Source organism: Augochlora pura, chromosome 5, assembly GCF_028453695.1.
Source record: "Augochlora pura isolate Apur16 chromosome 5, APUR_v2.2.1, whole genome shotgun sequence".
Classification (NCBI taxonomy): Eukaryota; Metazoa; Arthropoda; class Insecta; order Hymenoptera; family Halictidae; genus Augochlora; species Augochlora pura.
In genome coordinates, this window is record NC_135776.1 from 467,086 (window position 1) to 488,627 (window position 21,542).

At 33.3% G+C, this 21,542-nt stretch overlaps 5 protein-coding genes and 1 long non-coding RNA gene across 24 annotated transcripts in view; 3 read left to right on the forward strand and 3 right to left on the reverse strand.

Moving 5' to 3' along the window:
- The window catches only part of How (protein held out wings), a 31,264-nt gene extending 25,942 nt beyond the window's left edge, over nt 1–5,322 (forward strand). For all 8 annotated transcript variants that reach the window (XM_078180958.1, XM_078180959.1, XM_078180963.1 and 5 more), the window contains exon 8: nt 1,447–5,322. The gene's annotated coding sequence lies outside the window, so the exon portion shown is untranslated. The remainder of the gene's footprint in view (nt 1–1,446) is intronic.
- Nucleotides 5,323–5,700: 378 nt separating this feature from the next.
- On the reverse strand, nt 5,701–12,820 carry Angel (protein angel). 4 transcript variants are annotated; one of them, XM_078180951.1, is made up of 7 exons: nt 12,708–12,820; nt 12,412–12,589; nt 8,061–8,421; nt 7,781–7,959; nt 7,209–7,582; nt 6,859–7,105; nt 5,701–6,717 (listed from the first exon to the last, which is right to left on the reverse strand). In XM_078180951.1, exons 2-7 carry the CDS (start codon nt 12,493–12,495, stop codon nt 6,322–6,324), a joined length of 1,641 nt encoding a protein of 546 aa, XP_078037077.1. In that variant the 5' UTR covers nt 12,496–12,589; nt 12,708–12,820; the 3' UTR covers nt 5,701–6,321. The 4 variants fall into 4 exon arrangements, with proteins under 4 accessions (XP_078037077.1, XP_078037078.1, XP_078037076.1 ...); XM_078180952.1 differs by lacking the exons at nt 12,412–12,589; nt 12,708–12,820 and adding exons at nt 11,751–11,830; nt 12,169–12,318; XM_078180950.1 differs by having other exon boundaries at nt 12,412–12,820.
- Nucleotides 9,438–13,297, forward strand: LOC144470119 (uncharacterized). 5 transcript variants are annotated; one of them, XR_013494074.1, is made up of 4 exons: nt 9,438–9,712; nt 9,779–9,872; nt 9,958–10,104; nt 10,183–11,443. It is a non-coding gene; the product is annotated as an uncharacterized LOC144470119 (long non-coding RNA). The 5 variants fall into 5 exon arrangements; XR_013494076.1 differs by having other exon boundaries at nt 9,779–9,830; nt 9,958–10,125; XR_013494077.1 differs by adding an exon at nt 11,478–13,297 and having other exon boundaries at nt 9,454–9,712; nt 9,779–9,830; nt 9,958–10,348.
- Nucleotides 13,298–13,383: 86 nt separating this feature from the next.
- On the reverse strand, nt 13,384–16,214 carry Lamp1 (lysosome-associated membrane glycoprotein 1). 3 transcript variants are annotated; one of them, XM_078180954.1, is made up of 6 exons: nt 15,928–16,214; nt 15,565–15,632; nt 14,613–15,157; nt 14,310–14,529; nt 14,039–14,227; nt 13,384–13,947 (listed from the first exon to the last, which is right to left on the reverse strand). In XM_078180954.1, the coding sequence occupies exons 1-6, from the start codon at nt 15,939–15,941 to the stop codon at nt 13,808–13,810; spliced, it is 1,176 nt and encodes a 391-aa protein (XP_078037080.1). In that variant the 5' UTR covers nt 15,942–16,214; the 3' UTR covers nt 13,384–13,807. The 3 variants fall into 3 exon arrangements, with proteins under 3 accessions (XP_078037080.1, XP_078037082.1, XP_078037081.1); XM_078180956.1 differs by having other exon boundaries at nt 15,944–16,213; XM_078180955.1 differs by lacking the exon at nt 15,928–16,214 and adding an exon at nt 15,692–15,857.
- Nucleotides 16,215–16,730: 516 nt separating this feature from the next.
- Nucleotides 16,731–20,649, forward strand: Th1 (negative elongation factor complex member TH1). Of its 2 annotated transcripts, XM_078181050.1 has the most exons (12): nt 16,731–17,178; nt 17,448–17,631; nt 17,718–17,937; nt 18,029–18,136; nt 18,215–18,364; nt 18,441–18,571; nt 18,645–18,832; nt 18,919–19,171; nt 19,248–19,458; nt 19,535–19,675; nt 19,740–19,869; nt 19,944–20,649. In XM_078181050.1, exons 2-12 carry the CDS (start codon nt 17,453–17,455, stop codon nt 19,976–19,978), a joined length of 1,746 nt encoding a protein of 581 aa, XP_078037176.1. In that variant the 5' UTR covers nt 16,731–17,178; nt 17,448–17,452; the 3' UTR covers nt 19,979–20,649. The 2 variants fall into 2 exon arrangements, with proteins under 2 accessions (XP_078037176.1, XP_078037175.1); XM_078181049.1 differs by having other exon boundaries at nt 16,732–17,178; nt 19,740–20,649.
- Nucleotides 20,029–21,192, reverse strand: LOC144470169 (protein stunted). 2 transcript variants are annotated; one of them, XM_078181051.1, is made up of 4 exons: nt 21,024–21,192; nt 20,788–20,918; nt 20,546–20,571; nt 20,029–20,197 (listed from the first exon to the last, which is right to left on the reverse strand). In XM_078181051.1, the coding sequence occupies exons 1-3, from the start codon at nt 21,050–21,052 to the stop codon at nt 20,558–20,560; spliced, it is 174 nt and encodes a 57-aa protein (XP_078037177.1). In that variant the 5' UTR covers nt 21,053–21,192; the 3' UTR covers nt 20,029–20,197; nt 20,546–20,557. The 2 variants fall into 2 exon arrangements, with proteins under 2 accessions (XP_078037177.1, XP_078037179.1); XM_078181053.1 differs by lacking the exon at nt 20,546–20,571 and having other exon boundaries at nt 21,024–21,186.
- Nucleotides 21,193–21,542: the final 350 nt, after the last annotated feature.

Consider the following 21,542-nt stretch of genomic DNA (forward strand, 5'->3'; position numbering starts at 1 on the left):
TCTCTTTGTTTGTAATGTTCGCTTCTTTTTCACCCAGTAACACAACGTGTTCAAGTTCAAAAAGAGAAAAAGAAAATTGTAAAGTACTTATAAAAATCGTTCCTGAAGTTTCATCCTGTCCTTCTTTATGTATCACCACTAACAATTACCACACACACATAATTTATATAATTGACGCCTTTGTTAAACACGCATTTTATTATCTTTTTTTTACTTATTGTATAACTTGCGTACCTATTGTATTTATTATATAACTATGCATTGTCTTTACGAAACTAACAAAAATGCTCCACATGGCCAAGTTGACACTAACTTAACGTTTCTATAATAATATATACATGTATATTTATATATATATGTATATATATATTGTACACTATATTTAATGTTTCGTCGAGGAATAATAAGAGAAATAATAATAATAATAATAAGTATGCATAAGGGTGACTTTAAGTTAAATGCCTGAAACACATCAAATTAAAACGACAAATAACTTTTTCACGGAGATGTCATTTCGCTTCTATGATCGTTAGGATAATTAATTGTCAAAACTAAACTGATTCCCAGTAATAGCGTTGCCATTAAGTTATGCATTTAATGTTAAGTCAAACGTATGTACAATATCACTTTATATTTAACTCTGCTGTACATGGTGGCAGGTGCACACCCAAGCTATCTAAAAGAACAAGAATGTACTTAACTTTGTTATTATCACTATTTTTAAATCTGCTTGTTTGTACTCATTCGTGTCTTTCGATAACTATTACACATTATACGTATAGTGTTATAGAATTCTGTCCATCTATTCTCGTGGGTATCCTACATGCGGGGAGGATACATAATCTCATGAAACTTTAAATCGGAATAGTTTAACCCTCTAATCATTCAGTTATCATTATATTCACTGATTAACAAGGCTGTGTTAATAGAATTCAAGGATTGTCTTTTCATTAGATTCTTTACTGTAAATTGTTCAATTTACCATAGAAAAACTGCATGGTAAAAAGTGAATCTCTCCGAGAAACCACTTAAACTGTAGCAGAAGGTTAACAATTGATTTCTAATTAGAGGGTTAACGATAGGCTAACGACCACATCAGTCGAAGCCCGAACAATATAAGAAAGAAATATTTCAAAACACTATATTGATAAAACAGGGTGTGAAGCAGTTGCTCAGTGTTCGTTTATTCATCGCGATCTCGGTATTGAATATTTGATTATATCATTGAATCTATATGAAAAATCATACGATTAACTTATCGATCATGTAGTTAAAAATATCAAATGCATTTCTAAGCTAAAGCATTGCTTCCCACTAACTAGGTTTCTCTCGACTATTGTACTATTCAGAGACTTGATATTAACATGAATCAATCATAATTAAATCAACTAACAAACTGTTTTTTTCTTTTCTTTCTTTTTAACATTGGTTGCCCATGGCCTATAGGCTTGGAGTGCTAACAATGGAATCCACTCGCCCAGTGCTAACACCTGGACTCTGGAACAACATCCGCGTTCGATTGATTCACCAACCAGATGACCACCTTCGTCGTTCGCATCACCAGCCCTGTTCGTCAAGTTATTATCCATCCTGTATCCTTTCCGTGCTTTGAGAAATTGTGAATTTCGATTTGCGAATTCTTCCAATTTGGGGCAAAAATATTTTACTCACTGTTCAGGTGAGCAAATCCGTCGTACCAAAATTATTCTATAGAAAGTAAACGAAAGCGATGCGGCGTCACAGTACAGTAAAAGCCGGAAACGTGTTCTCGGAACGATTATTTTAATTGAAAAAAAAAAAAAGAAAATAAAAACAAAAAATAATGGAATTCTCAATTTGTATATGCAACAGTCTCGAGAGAGCCTCGTATTTAAAAGAGATTTATATACATATGTTAACGTTACTCTTTTTAGTTTTACTTGTGTGTTAGTTTGGATATGAAAAAAAACTTTCATAGTATTAACAAGATATCAACATAATTTATTACTATTAATTCTTTTGCCCCCATCACGTGTAACAATTACTTTGGTGTTTTGTAAGTACAGAGTTACTCAAACCGTTTACTTACGTCTAAAGCACTCTTATTGGTTTCTCATAGAATCTTCTTTTGCAACTAAGGAAAATGTTTCGACTTTCTAACATTAGAATGTTAACTTATTTATTGTTCAGATACAAACTTTATTGCCCCTTATATCTCTGTAAGAAAGTGGACTTTTCTCAAGGTGTGATATAATCAGAAAACGCAGCGTATTATCGAGAAACAACAGGAAATCTGTCTTTTGCTATGTGTTGAATACTCATTTAGATGCGAGGTACCCAACGTTGACTAAATAAAAGAATTCTGACAATAAACGAAAGCATAAAAGGATAAGCCAGTCCTTTGGTAAGTTTCATTTTTAAATCGCTGGAACAATTCATTTGACTTGTTTTTCCTCCAGGCTACTTTATTAATCAATTTAGTGTTAAAGTGTGTAAAAAGCAAGTCGTAGCGTTATCGTATTCTACAGTAGTATTCGAAACGGTTCAATTAGTTGAAACAATTCGTTCATTAAATAGATGTTCATACAGTTCAGCAATAGATTATAGCACAGGTACTTATTTTAATACAGGTATAATAACTAGGGTATACATAGCTAAAGATTTATTCTTAAACAAGAGTGGAAAATAGGAGGGTTGCTTTACCAATTAAATTAATTTGTTTCTTTTCTGTTGTATCACACCTTCTGCACTCTGAGTGAGCAAGATTTTAAGATTATGCCAGACTAAGTTCAACGATTTTTACATATATACACATAAATGTATATATCATATATATGATGAAAGTAATTTTGAGTTTGTCTCATTGTGTCTGGACAGATTAATGTTTTTAGTACTTATATTGATAGAAAACATCAGAATGAAGAGGAAATAAGACGAGAAATTAAAATAGTTTAATGTATTTTGTACAATTAATAGAATAACATGTTCATATATGTAATAGGTGCAATATGAAGTTTAAAAAATTGTTTTCATTTTGATATTTTTTATGCGAAAGTGAAATTAATATTAAGTCTATTACCATTTAAGATGGGAAAACAAATAATTAAAAATGATATTTTTCTTCGCAACATTTTTAATGTTACATAAGAGCGAAATATTTACATACAGTTTTATATTTTATGATCGATGAGATAATGTAAAGTAAATATTAAAAATGTTAGATACAAAATTTAAATGTAAGTTATATGATTGGGCAGCAGGTCCAGTCGAGTATAGAATTTTAATAGAATTATAGTAGTGAAATATTGCAATAATTTTATTAAGTTTACAACATATACGAATTCAACACATGCAATCAAATGAATGTTAAACAAATCAAAACCATCGAATTAATTAATTAAGTTTTACATACTTATTCTTTCTTTCTTTTTAACGTATTACATTGTTACATGACTAAAAAGAATCTCTAATCACGTAACAAAGAAATGTCGTTCGAATGTTCTACAATCTGAGAATCTTGTTATACGATAATTATCATGGTGCAATTAACAAACAGAAAAATAAAATCATCCATTGACTATTCTCGATTTTGTTAGTTTAAACGAATTCTTGCAAAAGTTTATTTTTTTATATAAGACATATATGTATAGGATATAAATGGTTATTAATGAACTGTTAACTCAGAAAATTCTATTGCTACGAGATGCAACAATTTCTTTAACACAAATATTTTATTTTTATGTCTCTTGTTGCAAAATCGAGAAGCTATTTGTATTTACTTATTATACATACACTATACATAGAATAATCGTCTAGATCTAATCGAGAATATATGCGAGATTGATTTATTTACAAATGAATATAATAATTAGATATGTTATATACACACACACGCGGGCGCGCGCGCGCGCGCGAAGTTTGTTTTGTTTATTCTCTGAATTCGCCATATGTACATGTAATAATACGGACGATTTTGTTATATCACTTTGTGTATATTTAATAGATCTGTTGAAAGCAATTGTCTGAAAGCAGTTCTTGCTTTTTCAGCAAGCACTATCTAATTATTTCTCTTCGTTATTTAAGGACAGGTAACTATTATTTTATGTACATAAATTGTATCTCATAATATAATTGTATTTAGAATGATCTGAATCTACTTATGTTTGTAGCTTAAAGTAGCGTTAGGCATATTTTAATACCATATATTAGGTTCAAATATATATATAAGAAAAATACAAATATTTATAACGTTTGCAGAAGGGGGAAAGTCAGGAATCTAAGTTAATTTTGTTGAACATTTAGTGCAATAACGATTTATGCAATCTTTCTCGTATATGTAATAAGTTACTTACGGTAGCATACAGATTCCCGTGTGCCCTTCAAAATTAATATAATGTTAATTAAATTTATGAACTTAACACGCGAATCTTGTTCAATTTGATTTAAATTTTTCACGTCAAATAATTAGACTTTTATGATCCGAAAATATAAAAATCCGTTCTTTCAATAAAGTATTAATGAAATACCGTATCAGAGTAGACGATTGTTAACAGATTAATATTTTTACATAAAAATAATATCGCGTTATTGAATAATATACATATATAAAAAAATTTATATTACACATTGCTCTGCCCAATAACGAAATAATTCACAATTTCAACCTGCTAATGATTTCTATGGTAATCAAATTTAATAATCGTACATTGATTCAGAAATTACGAAAAATAATTGCTATACTTGCAGCACAAAGCGTAGTGTTTGAGTTTCAGTGCAACATTTATTAATTGTAACAGATAGATGTATATGTTTGAATAACATACCGTGTATTATATTATAAAATGTAATTTCTCTATGATTTATATATACCAAATATTTTTAATGTGTACCTTAAAGTCTGCAAAATTGACGATCGAGCTTCTGGTTTTCCCTGACGCTAACAAATTATAGCATGAATATTCATGCATAAGGTGATGAATACTCTTCACATTTTTTTGTACTGTACACAAGTTTTAAATACATACTTATAATTTACATGTAATGAAATATACTTAAGTCGATATCAAACTAATTGGGCGCCTGTTGTAGATCATTACGCGGAGCATCTCATTATAGGCAGTTACCTCACAGACACTGTACGCTAGAATCTTCTTCGTATGATATTCAGTATCAGGTAATTAATTTTGACATCGACTTTGAATCAAACTTACAATAACAAACAAATGATAAGAAAGTATAACACAGACTATACTAATGTATTTAATTTTTCAACAATCGATATGCACAGATCATTGTAAAAATGTAATCATAACAATAAAGCAAAATAACTGTTGTTTCATTTCACTCAGAGAGATCACAGATTCGAAAAGGGACTAAGCGTACTTCACATTTGTAACGCTATTATCTTTTAATTAGTGTATACGTATGTGTTAAACGATCAACGTCCGTCTATATTTACATTAATTAAAACTTCGTATAAATACGAGATATAGCAGTACACTTAAAAACAAATGCATGTACTATAAAACATGAGGAACATTTCGTATAAAATCAGAATTGTTTTGCCAAGTATATTAAACGTTTTGTAAACATAAAAGCAGCATTCAAATAAATGTCCCATAATCCATGTTCGCCTTTTCGTGATAGTAAAAAAGTTTTCGTTATAGTTGCCCAAATTTCATTAAACGGAAGATGGAGAATGATAACAAGAAACACGTAGACTCCGTTCTAACCCTTCTACCTTTATTAACTTTCACATCACAGATAATACAAAAAGTTTATTACAATTAATTTTCATCTGTCTAATTACATGTAATGAAAATTTCTTTTGAGCTGTTGAAGTGTAATCTGCTTTTGTAAAGGGAAGAATGCAATCTAATAAATATTCGATGTATGTTAATTTCAAAGTGTATTACAAATCTATTTCTTAAAAATGTCTTCTATATATATATACAATATATATGTATATTACAAGAACGGAAACCTAAATGGGGTATTAAAAACCTATGATTCGTGGAAAGGTAATAGTAACAATTATCATACTTATAGTATAACAACTTTGATTTAAATAATTATCGTCTAAATTTTAAGGCGACAGTTCCATTTATAAATTATATATTATGTAGTCTACGATTGTAAGAGATTGGAAACAGTAATTAACATTTGACAACAATGTTTTCTCTTAAAAAAAAAAAGTGGAGATAATTTCTCATTGCTCTGAAACATAAACTTTGCGTTTTACTTTGATACGATCTGATACAAGAATTCATTGTTATCTGCAACTTATAAGAGATGTTTGTGATTTTTACATTTATATGCAACGTAATCACCGAAATCATTTTTCTAGAGTTTCGACTTGCACACTTTAAAGGTTGCCCCTAAACAAAGATGGTCACTGCCAACTGCGAAATTAGGTATGGTAGGCAACATATTGCATTCCTCCACTGTAGGTAATCGGTAAGTCTCTAACGGCTCCATATTGCTATAGAAAATGTAGTCAACCGTGATCCATGACCCTTGGTTGGTCGTCGCTTCCTGCTCCCCTCGATTATTTCGGTGTTTATATACACTTGAGAAATGAAACGGATGCGTCAAGGTACCGGAAGAGAATTTTGCCTGATAGCCTCGTACAACCTCGATGACTTGATGATCTGATGTGTCAGCGTTCACTTCACCACATACACTGGAACTGTTGCCCATTAAATTCTCTTCCAAGTCCATCTTCTCGCTATTCTCTAACTGCAAACAATTAAAATGGATCATTGCAAAATTGTGAGAGTTACTCAAAGCCTACAGAAAAATAAATGGTCATTCCCTTGCCTGATGGTATGACAAATTAATTGTGATTTCCAGGCAAAGAATGAAACATTACGAACCTACCATAACTTTAGCAGAGCCTTCTCCTCGTAGCCGTTTCTTCAATATATTATAATGTTGGCAATTATCCGTGATGCATAATCGGGATGGTATCAAAGAATTGGATAGCGACCGAAACATCGTATGCTTAAGGTTCTTTCCTTTTCCTTCGTACTCGAAGACCCCTTCTGTAAGAAACTTGTAGACCCCAGAATATGGTACTAAGTTAAAATCTCCTGCCAGTATGATTGGCAAGTATTTAGCACCAGTCCTATGGAACAAATACAATAAACAGTTAAATCGTTTGGAGAACTAATAGTGTGAGCTGAATGTGTATTATTAGCAACTTCGAGCGTCAATGAAGAGACACTTACAGTGTATTTCCCAGAAAAGCTATTCTCTCAATTTCGGAAAGCAATAGTTGCGTTTGTCCCAATCTCACGTCGTTTCTCTTGGGATTATAAAGTAAGTGTGTGGTGGCGATTACAAACTGTGTATCAGGACTATCCTTAACTGCTAGTTTAGCAATGATCCCGACATTGTCTCTGCTCAAGAGCTCTATGCCCGACTGGTAGAGCTCGACTTTCGCGTAATCCAGAAGTACAAACTGATCTGCTCGATACAAAAATAGTAGACCGTCTCTCTTGTCGTTTGTTCTCCTCTTATAAATGTAATTGTAACCCAGATCTTTGAACGGAACCAGGAACTCATCCAGGTGATCCTGTTGCACCTCTTGCAGGCAGATTACCTAAAACAGAGATTCTCATGAAATATTACGGTATATTGTTTGACTGTCACATATAAATTCAACAGAGAACCAACGAGTCAGCTGCCAACGTTCGATATTTCAAACCTCGACATGGAAACAGACTTTTATTCTGATTCGAAAGTACGACGAAGATCTTAGGCGATTAAAACAATAGCGAGTAATCTCTAGAAGACTAACATTAGCCTGAGCTCCTAAAATTTCTTGCAAGAGAAGCTGCCTCCTAATCCTCCAAGATAGTGCCCGTTTGTCGTGGCCCTTGTACAGAAATGGATAAGTTTCCAGCAGACATTGTGCTAAAATGTTGAAAGATAGTAGTCTCAGAATAAAGAACTCCTCGGAATTAGAGGCCAGCTTCTCTGGAAAAAGGGTACACCAAAGAAGATATCAGTCATAACGGGAACAAAAGAAAACAAATGATTAAGATCGAACGAAACAAAGAAGAATGAGGAGAGCTCACCTTTCTTGAATCGCGTCCACTGTCTCATCGCTTTGTACCTTTGCCTGTCCACCCGATACTTATCTTTTAGCGACATTTGCGAGTTGAAGCAAGCCTCCTCTGTTTCGAAACTCTGCGGATCGTCGAAGGCGGTTTCCACATTAAAGTTCAATGACGATTCGCAGCTAGCGTTGGCACTGTAGTAAGCCTCCAATAATGAATCCATCGTCGTTTGATGATTAAATTGATAATTTGCCACGGTTCCCATCAAATTCCGGCCGGGTCGTTCCCTTGGCAACCGGAAGCTGTTTTCATCTCGCAGATGCACTTGTCTGCTGGCTACTCCAACGGCGGTTGTACACGGGACGTTGTCATAGTAACTCTGCAAGCACGATCCTTGGTCAATAAACAGGATCGAATCGTTCGCCAGGCGTACGTCTTTTCTTTAAAAAGAAAACACTAGCACTGTATTATGCCGATGGAGAAGACGAAGAAGAAGAAGAAGAACTAAAAGAGGGAATGACGACGCTCTCGAACGATCGTGAACCGACCGTCGACAGAACAATCGGTGCTCTGCGTACGGAATATTCAACGTATTAATGTGACAATTATAATATATGCTCTACGATGGTAATTTAAGTAGCCTTATGTAACAATGTTCGCACGTCGTGCAGCAATATTACCCGATAAGATGGACTTTTAAATAACTTTTCTTGCTGTAAAGCTTGATTCGCGGAGGATCGTCGTGTTCCAGCGATTTCTGGAAAAATTCTTTTTAGAAATCAGGAACTTTGCCTCTTGCCTCGCACGAGAACAGCTGTGCGATATTGTTCTTTGATAAAGCACGCTGGCAGATCATTTTTAACTATGTATACGCAACGAAGCTGATTCCAGAGACTCTGAACCGTCGATTTTTTTTTGAACGACTCTTAAACCCAGAGAAGGCGCCGACATTTTGTAATTATTTACATTTAATTTCATCGAGTTCCGTGACCCAAAGAATTTATTTTTAAATATAAACAAAGAGTATTTACAACTGACGTGGCCAATTGTTGACGATTGTTCGATTGGATGGAATGGATGACAAAGACTCTCAGAGTGTAATCGATCTGTTTATTGTACCACGCTCTGCTGCCTTGCGCGCACTTACTTAATATTCGCAAAAGAATATTAACATTGGAAGTAATATTTGTCCTCTGTTCTTCCGACTACCGAAAATCATTCTCAATGATGATCTTTCTATTACGTTCTTTGACAATCCCCAGTTACGATGTCCGAAGGTGGATCGGTTCTTACATCAACGTTTACCGTTGTTTGTATCGAGAGTCACACAATCAGGTGATCATGATTTAAATACCACGCTTCTCAGGACTAGGTAATAATCTTTAATCGCACGGTGTCTGGCGATCACGGTGCCAGTAGAAATCAAGGAACCGAGAATCGCGGCGTTTGAAGTGTAACTTTGCCAGATAAACGGAGTCATCCTTGGTGACTAAATGGTTCGAAACCGAGTTACGCAGTTATCTTGGAATGTTCGGATACGAGGACAAACGGGAACAGTACTATTTAGGAATTGATTTGCCATCGAGACCGAGCCAGCCTAATCCGAAAATTCTAATCAACAAATTTGATCGAATTCAAAGAATCTTTCATCCACGATTCCTGCTGAAAAGGTAAGCGAAAATGTACCATTGTTAGTTAAACTTCACTGATTCATTTCTAATTCGTGTACTTTTCAGGTGTATGCTGCAACCAGCCGGGTTTCACCGTTACTGCGAGAAATTCTGTATGGTATGCGAAATGTATCAACTTCAAAACAAGTTCAAACTAAATGTATATACGATGAAAAACGTGAATGAGAACACCGTAATTTGTTACATAAATATCCAAATTTAAATCTAACTTGACAATTGTTTAGGTGTATCTTCCATCTGCAAGAACGAATGTATCTGTGTGCTGGTGAGTCATGAAATTCATGGCCGATGAGACGTCGTGAAAAAATCACGGTACAAAGATAAAGAAGCGGAAGATGAATATTTCAATAACAATGAATTTCAACAGAGCTGTATGAAGCGCCACTTTTCTTGTAAGTTCGATACGATACTTTTTATGTTAATAATCATTGGAAAATTCTGTTTTCAAGGTGGCAGAATTCACTGTGCCTCGAGGAAACGCAACAGATCATTCTCAGAATACAATCACTGGAACTGAAAACAATTTGTTATGTGTAGAAAAAAGTTGTGAAATTACTTTTTTCTTTTGATTGGATTTGAACGTTCGACGACCACATGCCCTTCGAACATTGTTGTGTATGACTATTGTTTACTAGTTCTACTTGAGATCAATATTTATCGTGCTGCATTACTTATTCTACTTAATGTCGAACCACGTAATTGATAGAAATTAATTGGTGAAGCAATTCAAGTATCTTTAATGTTTCTGCGAATACAAATTGTTGTCGCGTAATTAGCAGAAGTAGAATAAAGTAACTTAGTAGAAGTAGATGTTATTAAGTATTCACTGGGAGTTTAAACGCAATGAAAACTTAGTTTGACTGATGATTGTCGGAAAATCCCATAGAAATACCCTAGAATCCAACCAAATGCATCAAAAAGAGATTGTTAATGAAATTTTTCCAAATACTGCGCTACGTACCAAAACGATCTTTTATTTTTATAGTTGTATATCTTATCCGGTATTTGACGGTCGACCTACCGCACTCGTTATGAAAATTAATGAAGATAGTCTTCGACTAATTATCAATTTAACGTCAGGTCACGTGTGTTGTACGAACAGTATTAACAGGGAAAAAAATTTCGACATTGGGTGTGTTGTTTTATCATGCATTCGTCTCCAGTTTACCAAGATAAGATAATGCAGACCACCGAGCGTAAATCATGATTTTATCAATGTTTATGCGGATTATAAATGAAAGAGAGAACCTGCAGAAATATGGGACTATTTGAATCACCAAAATTATCGGAAGCTCGTTTCGAAACGTACAAAAATATCAAAATAGTTGTTCCTAATAATTTTTGGAATTGTTGATGGAAAATCCCAATTAATCCGCGTCTCTTCCCCACTTCAAATTTTTATTTGTCATAGTTTACATTGTTGGAATATCATGTCACCTGAAGGTAGACGAAAAATAATATGTCTGCATTGTCTTTTTAATTATAGGTATGTGAATAAAACATTCAACGAGAAAAAGAGAATAGAAAAATCAAATTACACGAATGTTCAGCCTATTAAAGTCTTTGTGTCGTTAATGGTACAAGGCAATGCTATTTTTATAGCAACAAATCAGCCAATAAATCTTTAGACTTCATTTTTTACAAACTTGTAACATTTTTAATATTGAAGCAAAAATGATTGAACAATTAACGATATTTCACTTTACTAGAACAAATTATGAAACAGATATTTTTCAAATTTCAGATTCTCTAAGTTATTGTTTCGATACTATTGGCGATCCTAACCTCTATTGGAGCTTGCTTGCAATACAGAAATTATTCTGAAGCTGTTATTGTTACGTTTAAAATGATGAACATAAAAAGAAAGAAATAAAGACCTGCACATTCCATTACATAATATTGAAAATGAAAAAAGTCAAACTTGACATAATCACTGTTTCTCGAAGATAATTTTCTGTACAAATATTTTTAACCTAAACTATCAGAAAGTATTAAAGTTCAAGTTAGTAAAACGTACCTTTAGCTTGTAAAATTTGTCAGATGCTGTAAAGACATTCACGTACGCGTCGAATGATTTCAATTTCAGTTTGATCAATTCTATTAAAAAATAACGTTGCACATTTATATTATATTTATAATTTTATCATTTTATACTTGCATAAATTCTTCGTATACTTCATTACTTTATTTAACTATATACTAGGACAATTCAACATTAATTTTGAAGTTCTTCAATTCAACTAGTTTTATTATTATTCATAATTTTCTTTACATGAACGCATTATCAATCGTGCATGATTCCACAATTAACACATAAACAGTCCGCTTGCAAATTTTTAATAAGAGAAGAGATGTTCAAGTATTGAAATATTATATGCAATACATAAAAACTCCAAATCATAAATATACACACGAACACGCAAACACGCACAAACCTGAAATTCACAATTATCCACTATGCAATTAAAAGTATTCACAAGCTACTCGTTAAAATTCGAAACGTAGAACGTAGCGAATTTAAACCATCAAAGTTCATTGCGTATAAATCAACGAGAATGTTTAAAAAAAAAATTGACAAAACTGCGGAGAATTACTATATCAACGTCGTTGCGCAATGTAGAATCACACATGATAAATAAAAAAAAAAGAAAATAAGAAAGGGAATAATTAACGTTTACCTTAGCTTCACGACTGCAGGTTTTAAAAGAGATGTCAAGACTCGTGGTGTGAATTTTCCGTAACAACCTGCTTGCTGTATTCATTTATTTACAAAGCAGTAGAGATATTAATACATGACTGTACGCAGGTGCATAGGTTAGGTTATGTCACCCGTTGTCAGTAAAGGTAGGAACATCCCTGTAACCGAACACAGAGATAACGTCTTCACTATGCACAATAGGCGGTCTCTACAATGATTTGCTAACAAATTCTATAGTCATACGGACGGTCTCGACATTTATAATTTCATAGTTACCTTCGAAACAAACAAATGTCATGGCAGACAACATTACACGCTTATAGTAAAAATAATGTATATGTACATATATCCTTATCAGCAATGAACTAATTTACCAGAAATACTCGATGATCGTGCGTTTAGTATCTGTGAAGTAGATCTTCTCGCGAACACAGTACAAATAAATATTCCGAATTCTTTACGCAGGGAATGAAAACAAAATGTATTCAGGAATGATAATGATTGACATAACTGTTAAATATATTGTAATTTATTAGCAACCAAGCTCTTTATTCATAAAGACAGGCTTATACTTAAAAACCGGACACTATTTTATAGTATAATATTCCTTCTTTCCCTAGAAGTATTAGTGTTATTTACTACTAAAAAAGAAAGATAATGTAAAATATATTATACATATGTTGACGAATAAACGATGCAGTTCATATATATGGAAAGTTGACTTCTTACAAATTAATAGATTTTCAGCAGCGAATTTGATATTTCTCTGAATCGATTTAATTCTCATTAAAGTATTATCACAGTAAAACGTATATACTTTGTTCAGTTTATATATTATATCAATTGTGTCGAATTCGCGAACCGAGGTCAGTATTGAAAAATACAGACAGCAAGTTTAGTCATTCAAAAACGCTTAAACATAACTCATACTAATTATAACTCAATCTACGAATAGTTTCGAATTACAGTGTTTATTTCCTAAAAAATATTTTTATCATGTCCGACGAGCAATCTTATTACACAATATAACATAAATGAAAGAACGTATGTTGCAAACATTAATCACAATCCTAAACGAGAAAGGCATATGGACCGAGAATGCTTTCATTGGATATATCGGGCAACAATATATCAATGTTAAAGTATCATTATTACAAAATTCCCTGTACACATAATTAACTAAAAGAAAGACAAATTCCACGAAACAAAACCGTTGTCGCTGGTACACTCGATTCAAAGTTCTTTCATTCGGAAGAGAAGTCTTAATCGAAACAATTTCATATCAAGAAAAAAGCAGTAATTTGTTTGGTATTAACATGCAGTACATAAACATAGATATCGACGTAATAAAGAAGAGATAAAAAATAATAGAAAAATTACATGCTATGGTATCCGGAACTTTGGTTTCGTCGACGTCCAATCAAGTACGTGATTAACACTCCAATCACTAATAATGCAAGTGCGCAGCCAACCGCTATCGGTATAATGTCGGGTGTGACAAATTCGCAATCCTTAGCTGCAATATGCAAAATTTAATAGAATATTAGTACGTGAATAAATACAATGAAAATTGACCAATTACTTTCCTTTGAGATTTTATAACATACCTAAACCGAAATTTGTGGAATTATCTGTTTTAAACGCCTGGAACTGTAATCCTATTAGTCTAATGATGCCAATGTCTTGGGTGGTATTAGTCAACTTCAACTTCAATTCCTGTTTCTCTAAACATCTATAGGAATTTGTTAATGCAGCTGCATAGGTGGTTGGCTCATGTACCAGGACCATAGACGTATCTGGTAAAAAGAAGAAAATGCATAATGTGTATCTGACAACACACGAGTTCAGTAAATATTCAATAAAGTCATAAGGTCTCACTCAATGTTGAGTCTGGAAAATCTGTCTGTGGAAGAACAACCTCCATACGGCGAAGGGAATAGTGTTTTGTAGTCTCATTTTTGGTGAAGTTCAGCATCAAATTACCAGCAATTTCCTTATTAGACCAAGTCAACTTGAGCACTTGTTCAAGCTTGCCACATGTTCCACTTACTTTGGTGGTTGCATTGTCAACTGGCATATCAAATGATATAGAGGAATTCTGAAATTATTATTGTATATATTGCAGTCACTGCAGACAAGCTTAGTCCACACTAAATAAATAAATTCTCTTTGTGTACAAACCATATTTTTGTTCTTTGGATAAGTAATATTGAACTGTACAGACATCTGAATCACGATGCAGGTTACATTGTTTTCACTTACTACCCATTTTCTAGGATTTAGAGGGGGTGATGGAGTGGTAGGCACCACTGGGTTGACTGTTGTAACTGGTACACTTGTAGTGCTAGTAGTAGTTGGAGTTGTTGGAGTTGGGGTAGTTGTAGTAGTAGTAGAAGAAGTAGTAGAAGAAGAAGTAGTAGTATTTGGAGCTGCAGTTGTGGAAATTGTGGATGGTACAGTAGTTGATTGATTTGTGGTTGGAACAGGTTTAACAGTGGTAGTATCTGTAGGTTTGGCAAGGTTCACAGGAGTTTCAAAAGCAGCTTTAGGTGATTCTTGAGACTTCTTATCAGCATGTACTATGGGTTCTAATACAGGTGTCTCATGTATCAATGCCTTATGGGCCATAAATTCTTCTAAACTCTGTTCACCATTGTTGCTTTGAGATACACCAGCAACAGGAGCAGAGTTATTTTTTATGGTCGTAACATCCCCCTGTTTCTCACCTATTGTAAAGACGACACACGCAAACAATAAACTTAAATTCAGAAATAAGTAATAAGTGACTGGTATACTAACAGCAAGACACTAATCAAAAGGATTTCAAAGATAACTACATTTAAAAAAAACATAAATCGTTGATATATGAATATTTTAACCTTTGTTCCTTTGTGTTAATAAAATTTTTTTAAAACAAAAAAATGTACGATACAGATAAAAAGTGGTTATTAAACAATATAGAGACCAATAAGCAGACTATAAATAATCGAAAAAATACAAAATATGTGAAACCGAAGTTCAGCACGCGTTTACGAATAGAAAGCGTACAGAAGTTTTTGTATATTGCGTCTTATCGGCAGGCTTAGCTGTTATTTAAGAAAGGCAAGGATTTGAAATGTTTGAAAAATCATACCCAAAACGTAAAGCGTTGTAAAGCAGAAGAGTAGTAAAAACTTCGACATCATCGTGAGTTCCGGTTTGCTGGAAACAAGCAGAAATTAACGAAAGCTTTAACTTCGTAATCGTCGTAAAATGCAAACCTCGATTGCAAATTGAGAAAATATTTGCAAGTTCGCCGCGTATGACATAAAACGTAAGGGGAAGTTCAATGAAACTCCGTTCTCTTAAAATGTCGTTCACAAATAGACTTTACTTCAACTGGTACTGGTACTGGTACTGGTCCGATACACCACGATGGAGCACACACACACACACATGCATCTATCTATCCATACGTGCATTCATAGTACATATACACATATATATATATACATACGGATACATATTCATACTTTTCCGCCCCACTCTGCTCCGATATCAAGAGACTCCCAAGAAAAATGAAAGCTTTTTCTTCCGTGAAATGGTAGTGCGCAGCGTTCAGCTCGTATGTGGTAAAGTTAGTAATAAGTTCCTTTGACAGTTGTTCTTTGAATATTTATTGTAACTGTCGGACAAAAAGGAAAAACGATGTAATCATGCAGAGGATGTTTGTAACAAATTGATTAGAATCTTTAAAAAATTAAATTCTCTATCTATCGCTATTCTATGGTATTAAACCATTACGCACGGATTAGCCTCTTTGTGTAATGTTATAGAGGCGAAACTGACGTTTTAAAACAAACTAACAGTGCGCACGCGTCAACGAATAATCTTGTATGATTCAAATGAGTACACGCATACTAGTTTCTATTACTATGAGTATAGCACAGAATCAAACAAATATTTTTACCATCTCTATTAATGTTTAGTTTGTGATATTGGTTTGTAAATTTTGTAAATATTTCAAACTGTATATACTTTGAATTTGGAAATGACTGCAAACGATTGCAACGTTTTTGATGAAAAAGAAATAAAGCTCAGTTTCGTACAGCGCCAATTAAAGCGTGGCAAGACGCTGAAATTGTTTGTAAAACAGCTAAAATCAACTGTTGGTAATTTTGTTAACAGTTTGAACATTTCGCCGCTGCACCAGTTGGCGTTGTACAAACATCGAACTTTAATTTTTTCCCCGAAAGAGGCGCTTCCGTCATTCACATGCATAAAACGAATGGTAAAGCAAAAATTAGCACAGACCTAATTCAACCTTCTATATTACCCACATATATTTATTTGAACGATCCACTTGAGAAATACCTGTCATCAAATCTAGATTTATTTCAGTATATTCATGAATGTCATTACGCTCTGAAAGAAAATTAATTTTAATTGGAATTTAGAGAAATTTCTTTGTTACGTTTATTTTAATGATACATACATGAATGTAATGGATTATTAAATGTATCCAGTTTGCATTTAGATGTATTAATTAGTTAGACGCGACGCAAATGGTACCTACCTATATACATACATTCTAATGAAAAGTGCGGAATGAGAGGTTATAATATCATTGTGTAGTGTAGACAAGCAGAGAGAAGCTTAGCTTCAGTTTGTTATCTTTACATGTTTATGTGACCCATTAAATACAGACAATTTCTAAAACGTAAAATTCTTTTTATTTGTTCATTCAATTTATTAGAAATAAACACAAGTAAGTAACCAATATTACAAAATATTATGGTACAGTTTATCGCAACTTAACCTAATCGTAGGATCTGCTCATAAATACGTCGTAGTACCTGTATTATCTACGTTAATATTTGTTATTCTTTACGTTTACATGAATTTTATGTACATAAAAAAATAAATAAATGTTATTTACTTAAGTAAAAAATAAATTTGATTTGTTTTTAAGTAAAAATTTGTGTGTGTCTTGTACTTGATAAAATGTATGTAGTGTGCAACTGTATAATATTTCAGCAACAATGGAATCTGATTATGATGAAAATCACGGAGGTTGGACAGACGAAATGGCTAGGACAAACGAAGATTGTGGTGGAGAAGATAGCTTCGATAATCCCCAAGAAATTTTGAATGAATGTTTAGATAAATTTAAAACTCCTGATTATATTATGGAACCTGGTATATTTATGCAACTCAAAAGGTATGTCGTATTTTATGAAACATCGTATTTCCTGTAGCGTATTATATATGTATATATTATTTTACATATTTTGTATAATTTTATAGATACTTTCAAGCTGGTGGTAATCCTGAACAAGTAATAGAATTATTATCAAAAAATTACACTGCCTGTGCTCAAATGGCAAATCTCCTAGCAGAATGGCTAATTCTTGCTGGAGTAAAAGTGTCAGATGTTCAAGCAATGGTAGAAAATAATTTGAAGGATATGATATTGAAAACTTTTGATCCTAAAAAGGCAGACAAAATTTTCACAGAGGAGGGTGAAGTATGTATTTATTAATTTGAAACACTTAACTGTAAGCCAATGTTATTATTAAGTCTACAAAACGTTTAAAAACGAATATCGTTTCTGCTAGACTCCTGCCTGGTTGACCGAGATGATTCAGCATCCCACCTGGCGATCCCTTATTTATAGGCTTGCAGAAGAATATCCCGATTGCTTGATGTTGAATTTTACTATAAAGGTGAACACCTTCTATGATAATTTCAATTAAGACTACATTTAATTGTCACCCTTTATCGTTGAATCTTTTGTTTTCTAGCTTATATCTGATGCAGGATTTCAAGGTGAAATTACAAGCATTTCAACAGCAGCACAACAAATCGAAGTATTTTCACGAGTTCTAAAAACTGCAATCGCTGGCTTTCTACAAAATACAGAAGATTGGCAATCCAGCATCCAGGAATGCGCGGTGAGCAATACAGTCGAACAAAGTTATCATTTAGCGATTCTACAAAAATGTCTACATACGATTTTTCTGTTAGTAGAAAATGGTATGTCATGGACAGCATACTTACGTTTATAGCCAAGTATTGTTACAAATTCTGGCGCAAGAATCACGTGGTGGATTCATGATGAAAAGGCTTTCTCAAGAGATCACAAAATGTGCTCAACAAAAGTAAGAAAAAACGATTGAACATAGTAAACTGTAAAAGAGGTAATTATCATATATTTCTCTTGATTAATTACAGCCACCACGATGTTACGCCAATAACAATGGCATTAAATGGAGCTTCGAGTAGTCCTAGCGCGTGTCAAGCATTGGCATCTATGTTATCGCGGAATACTTTAAATCCTGCCGACATTAGTGTATTATATCGAAATTATTCCACTGCCGAACCACCTCCGATAGAATTACTTCGAAATCCACAATTTCTAGGTAAGAATGTACTTTTTCAATTCTACTTGTATTATTAAAAAAAAACATGGAGTACATCATAAAAGATATTTTTCTATTTATTGCAGAATTATTGGTTGACGCCCTTTTCAAACCCAGCGTGAAAATCAATCCTGAACATAAGCCAAAGTATATTTATTTATTGGCTTACGCAGCTAGCGTGTGCGATATACCTGCTAAAAAAGGCCATGCACGCAAATTAAACAAAGATGATTTAAAAACAACTATTCAGGCTATTGAGAAAGTGCATAATATTTGCAACATTAATAAGGGATCCACTGAATTGGTAGCCGAATTACATACTTTATATCAGTGCATAAGGTACGATTAATTAAGGGTTTTGGTATTATTAATATAAGTGTAGGCATAAATTCTTTAACCTTATATTTTTATTTAGATTTCCTGTCGTAAGTGTAGGTGTAATAAGGTGGGTAGAATGCACTGTAACAGAACCATCGTACTTCAAATTATGCACAGAACACTGTCCCGTGCACCTTGCATTGCTAGATGAGGTAGTTGTCTGCCATCCGCTATTGCATCCGAAAGTGCTGCAACTTCTTGTACAGTTGTTTGAAAGTAAACAGGATGAATTAGAGATTCTTGTACAGGTATGAATATTCGAAAAAGGAATTTTTGTCAATTAAGGAATAGTTACCGAGACATTCATATTTTAATTTTACACAGTTGGAAATGAAAAAGATGTTAATTGACAGAATGGTCAATTTATTGAGCAAAGGTTGTGTAGTACCTGTTGTATGTTATATTAAACAATGTTGGCAACGAGGAGATACAGACGTTTCCTTAATTAGATATTTCGTTACAGAGGTATGAATGTCTTTATAATAAATGCACATATATTACAGTTGCATTGACAACATTTTATTTGTAGGTTTTGGAAGCAATTGCTCCACCATATACAGCTGAATTCGTTCACTTGTTTTTACCAATGGTAGAAGATGAAGAAATTACAGGAACAATGCGTGGCGACAGCGATAACGATCTTGTTTCAGAATTTATCGGTAAATGTCGTCTGACTAAATATTACAAATTACAAAACAAAACTGTTTTAAGTCTAACAATGTTTTGTTTTCAGTACACTGTAAAGCACATTGTCCTACCATAAGGTGATGCATCTTAATAGATAAAGGTAGGACGAATTGGAAAAAAGAACTTGCAACTTCAAGAGAAATATTTTTACTTCAGATGAGCATGTCTGGAATTACCATACATATGTTACTACTTTGTTAAACTCCGCTATCTTTTCTTTCATATGTTATGTATGTGGATGTGTGAACCTAGGAAAAGGATGACTTCCTCTCATCTGTGATATCCCAATTTAGACTTTTTCTGCAACAAACACATATAGTGTCAACAAAATGTAATTTGTGTAAATTATTACATTTCCTGCATTTGTTAATAAAGAGAAACTAAAACGGTTTACTTTTTCTAGTGGTACAATATTGTTAAATGACATGCTCTGGCAAAATTGTTAGTTGTCTCACAAAAAATGTTACACTCTCTCTCTCATAGTCAATTATAACTTGACTGTTCTAAAAAAAAAAGCTAAGAATATCAATGATATCTAGACTGTTTTAGTCACATAAAGTTTTCATAAAATAGTAATTATGCACTTCTGCAAACAGAATTAATTTCACACAGTTGTCAATCATCTATCACACAGGACTATAAACTTACAAGTTCTTGTAACTATTGCCTTTCAGCTGTAATAAAACATTTTCTTGTAGTAAATCGCTTATATGAGGAACTAAATTTATTTAAATGGAATGTGTATATAAAAATTAATTCCAAAAGTTGAAAGAAACTTCATTGCTGATTCTTTAAGGTTACCCATGAGGTATATATAATGAATAAACCTCGATTAAAAATTATATACGAAAATGAACTGGGTTCTATAAAATGTTTCCAGTTATACTTACTAACTGGTTTACCATCTTTCCATGCAGTAAATTTTATGTTTGCATCATCGCGTTTCGCAGCTTCTGCCCTAACATCAGACTTCAGGGCTTGCCTAACAAGCCTTGCAGCAATTTGCGAATAATTGATGTAACTACAATAAAAATTTAATAAGAAATACGCGTAGAAGTTATATAACATACTTCTAATAACATTAATATTTCTTAACAGTAAGTGCATTTCAGTAGAATTTTCTTACTTTAAACCTGCTTGTCTCCACGCAGCCATTTCTAAGTTTCGTTTTAATTTGAAACAAAGACAATTTTAATTTATCTTTACCAGAACGTGCTGATAGACAACCCAACTCACTTTGAGTTGCTCCGAGACGGGATGTCTGAAATCTGAAGTTCAACGCAATGAAGTTTTCTACTACACAGAATAATGATCTTTGTAGAAGCGAAACTCCCGTGAAAGTTTGTGTTCATTGTTCGGATGTGCACTGGGCAACTGTCATTTCGTATCGCCTTTAACAAGATATTCTAAGTCTATGGATTAAAATATTTCGAACATAGACGCTTAGCAATACAAGATAGACAATCTTACTTGAATTGTTTCAGATTTAGGCGAGAACATGCGAAGGGTGTTGAACTGGGAAACAATTTTCGATTGGTTGAACACTGCAGCACCCTACGATCAACCAGTTGGAATACTATATTTCTATTTTACTCGACCAATCAGAAAGACATATTAAACGAACTGCTCTCGATGCGCTCGGTGA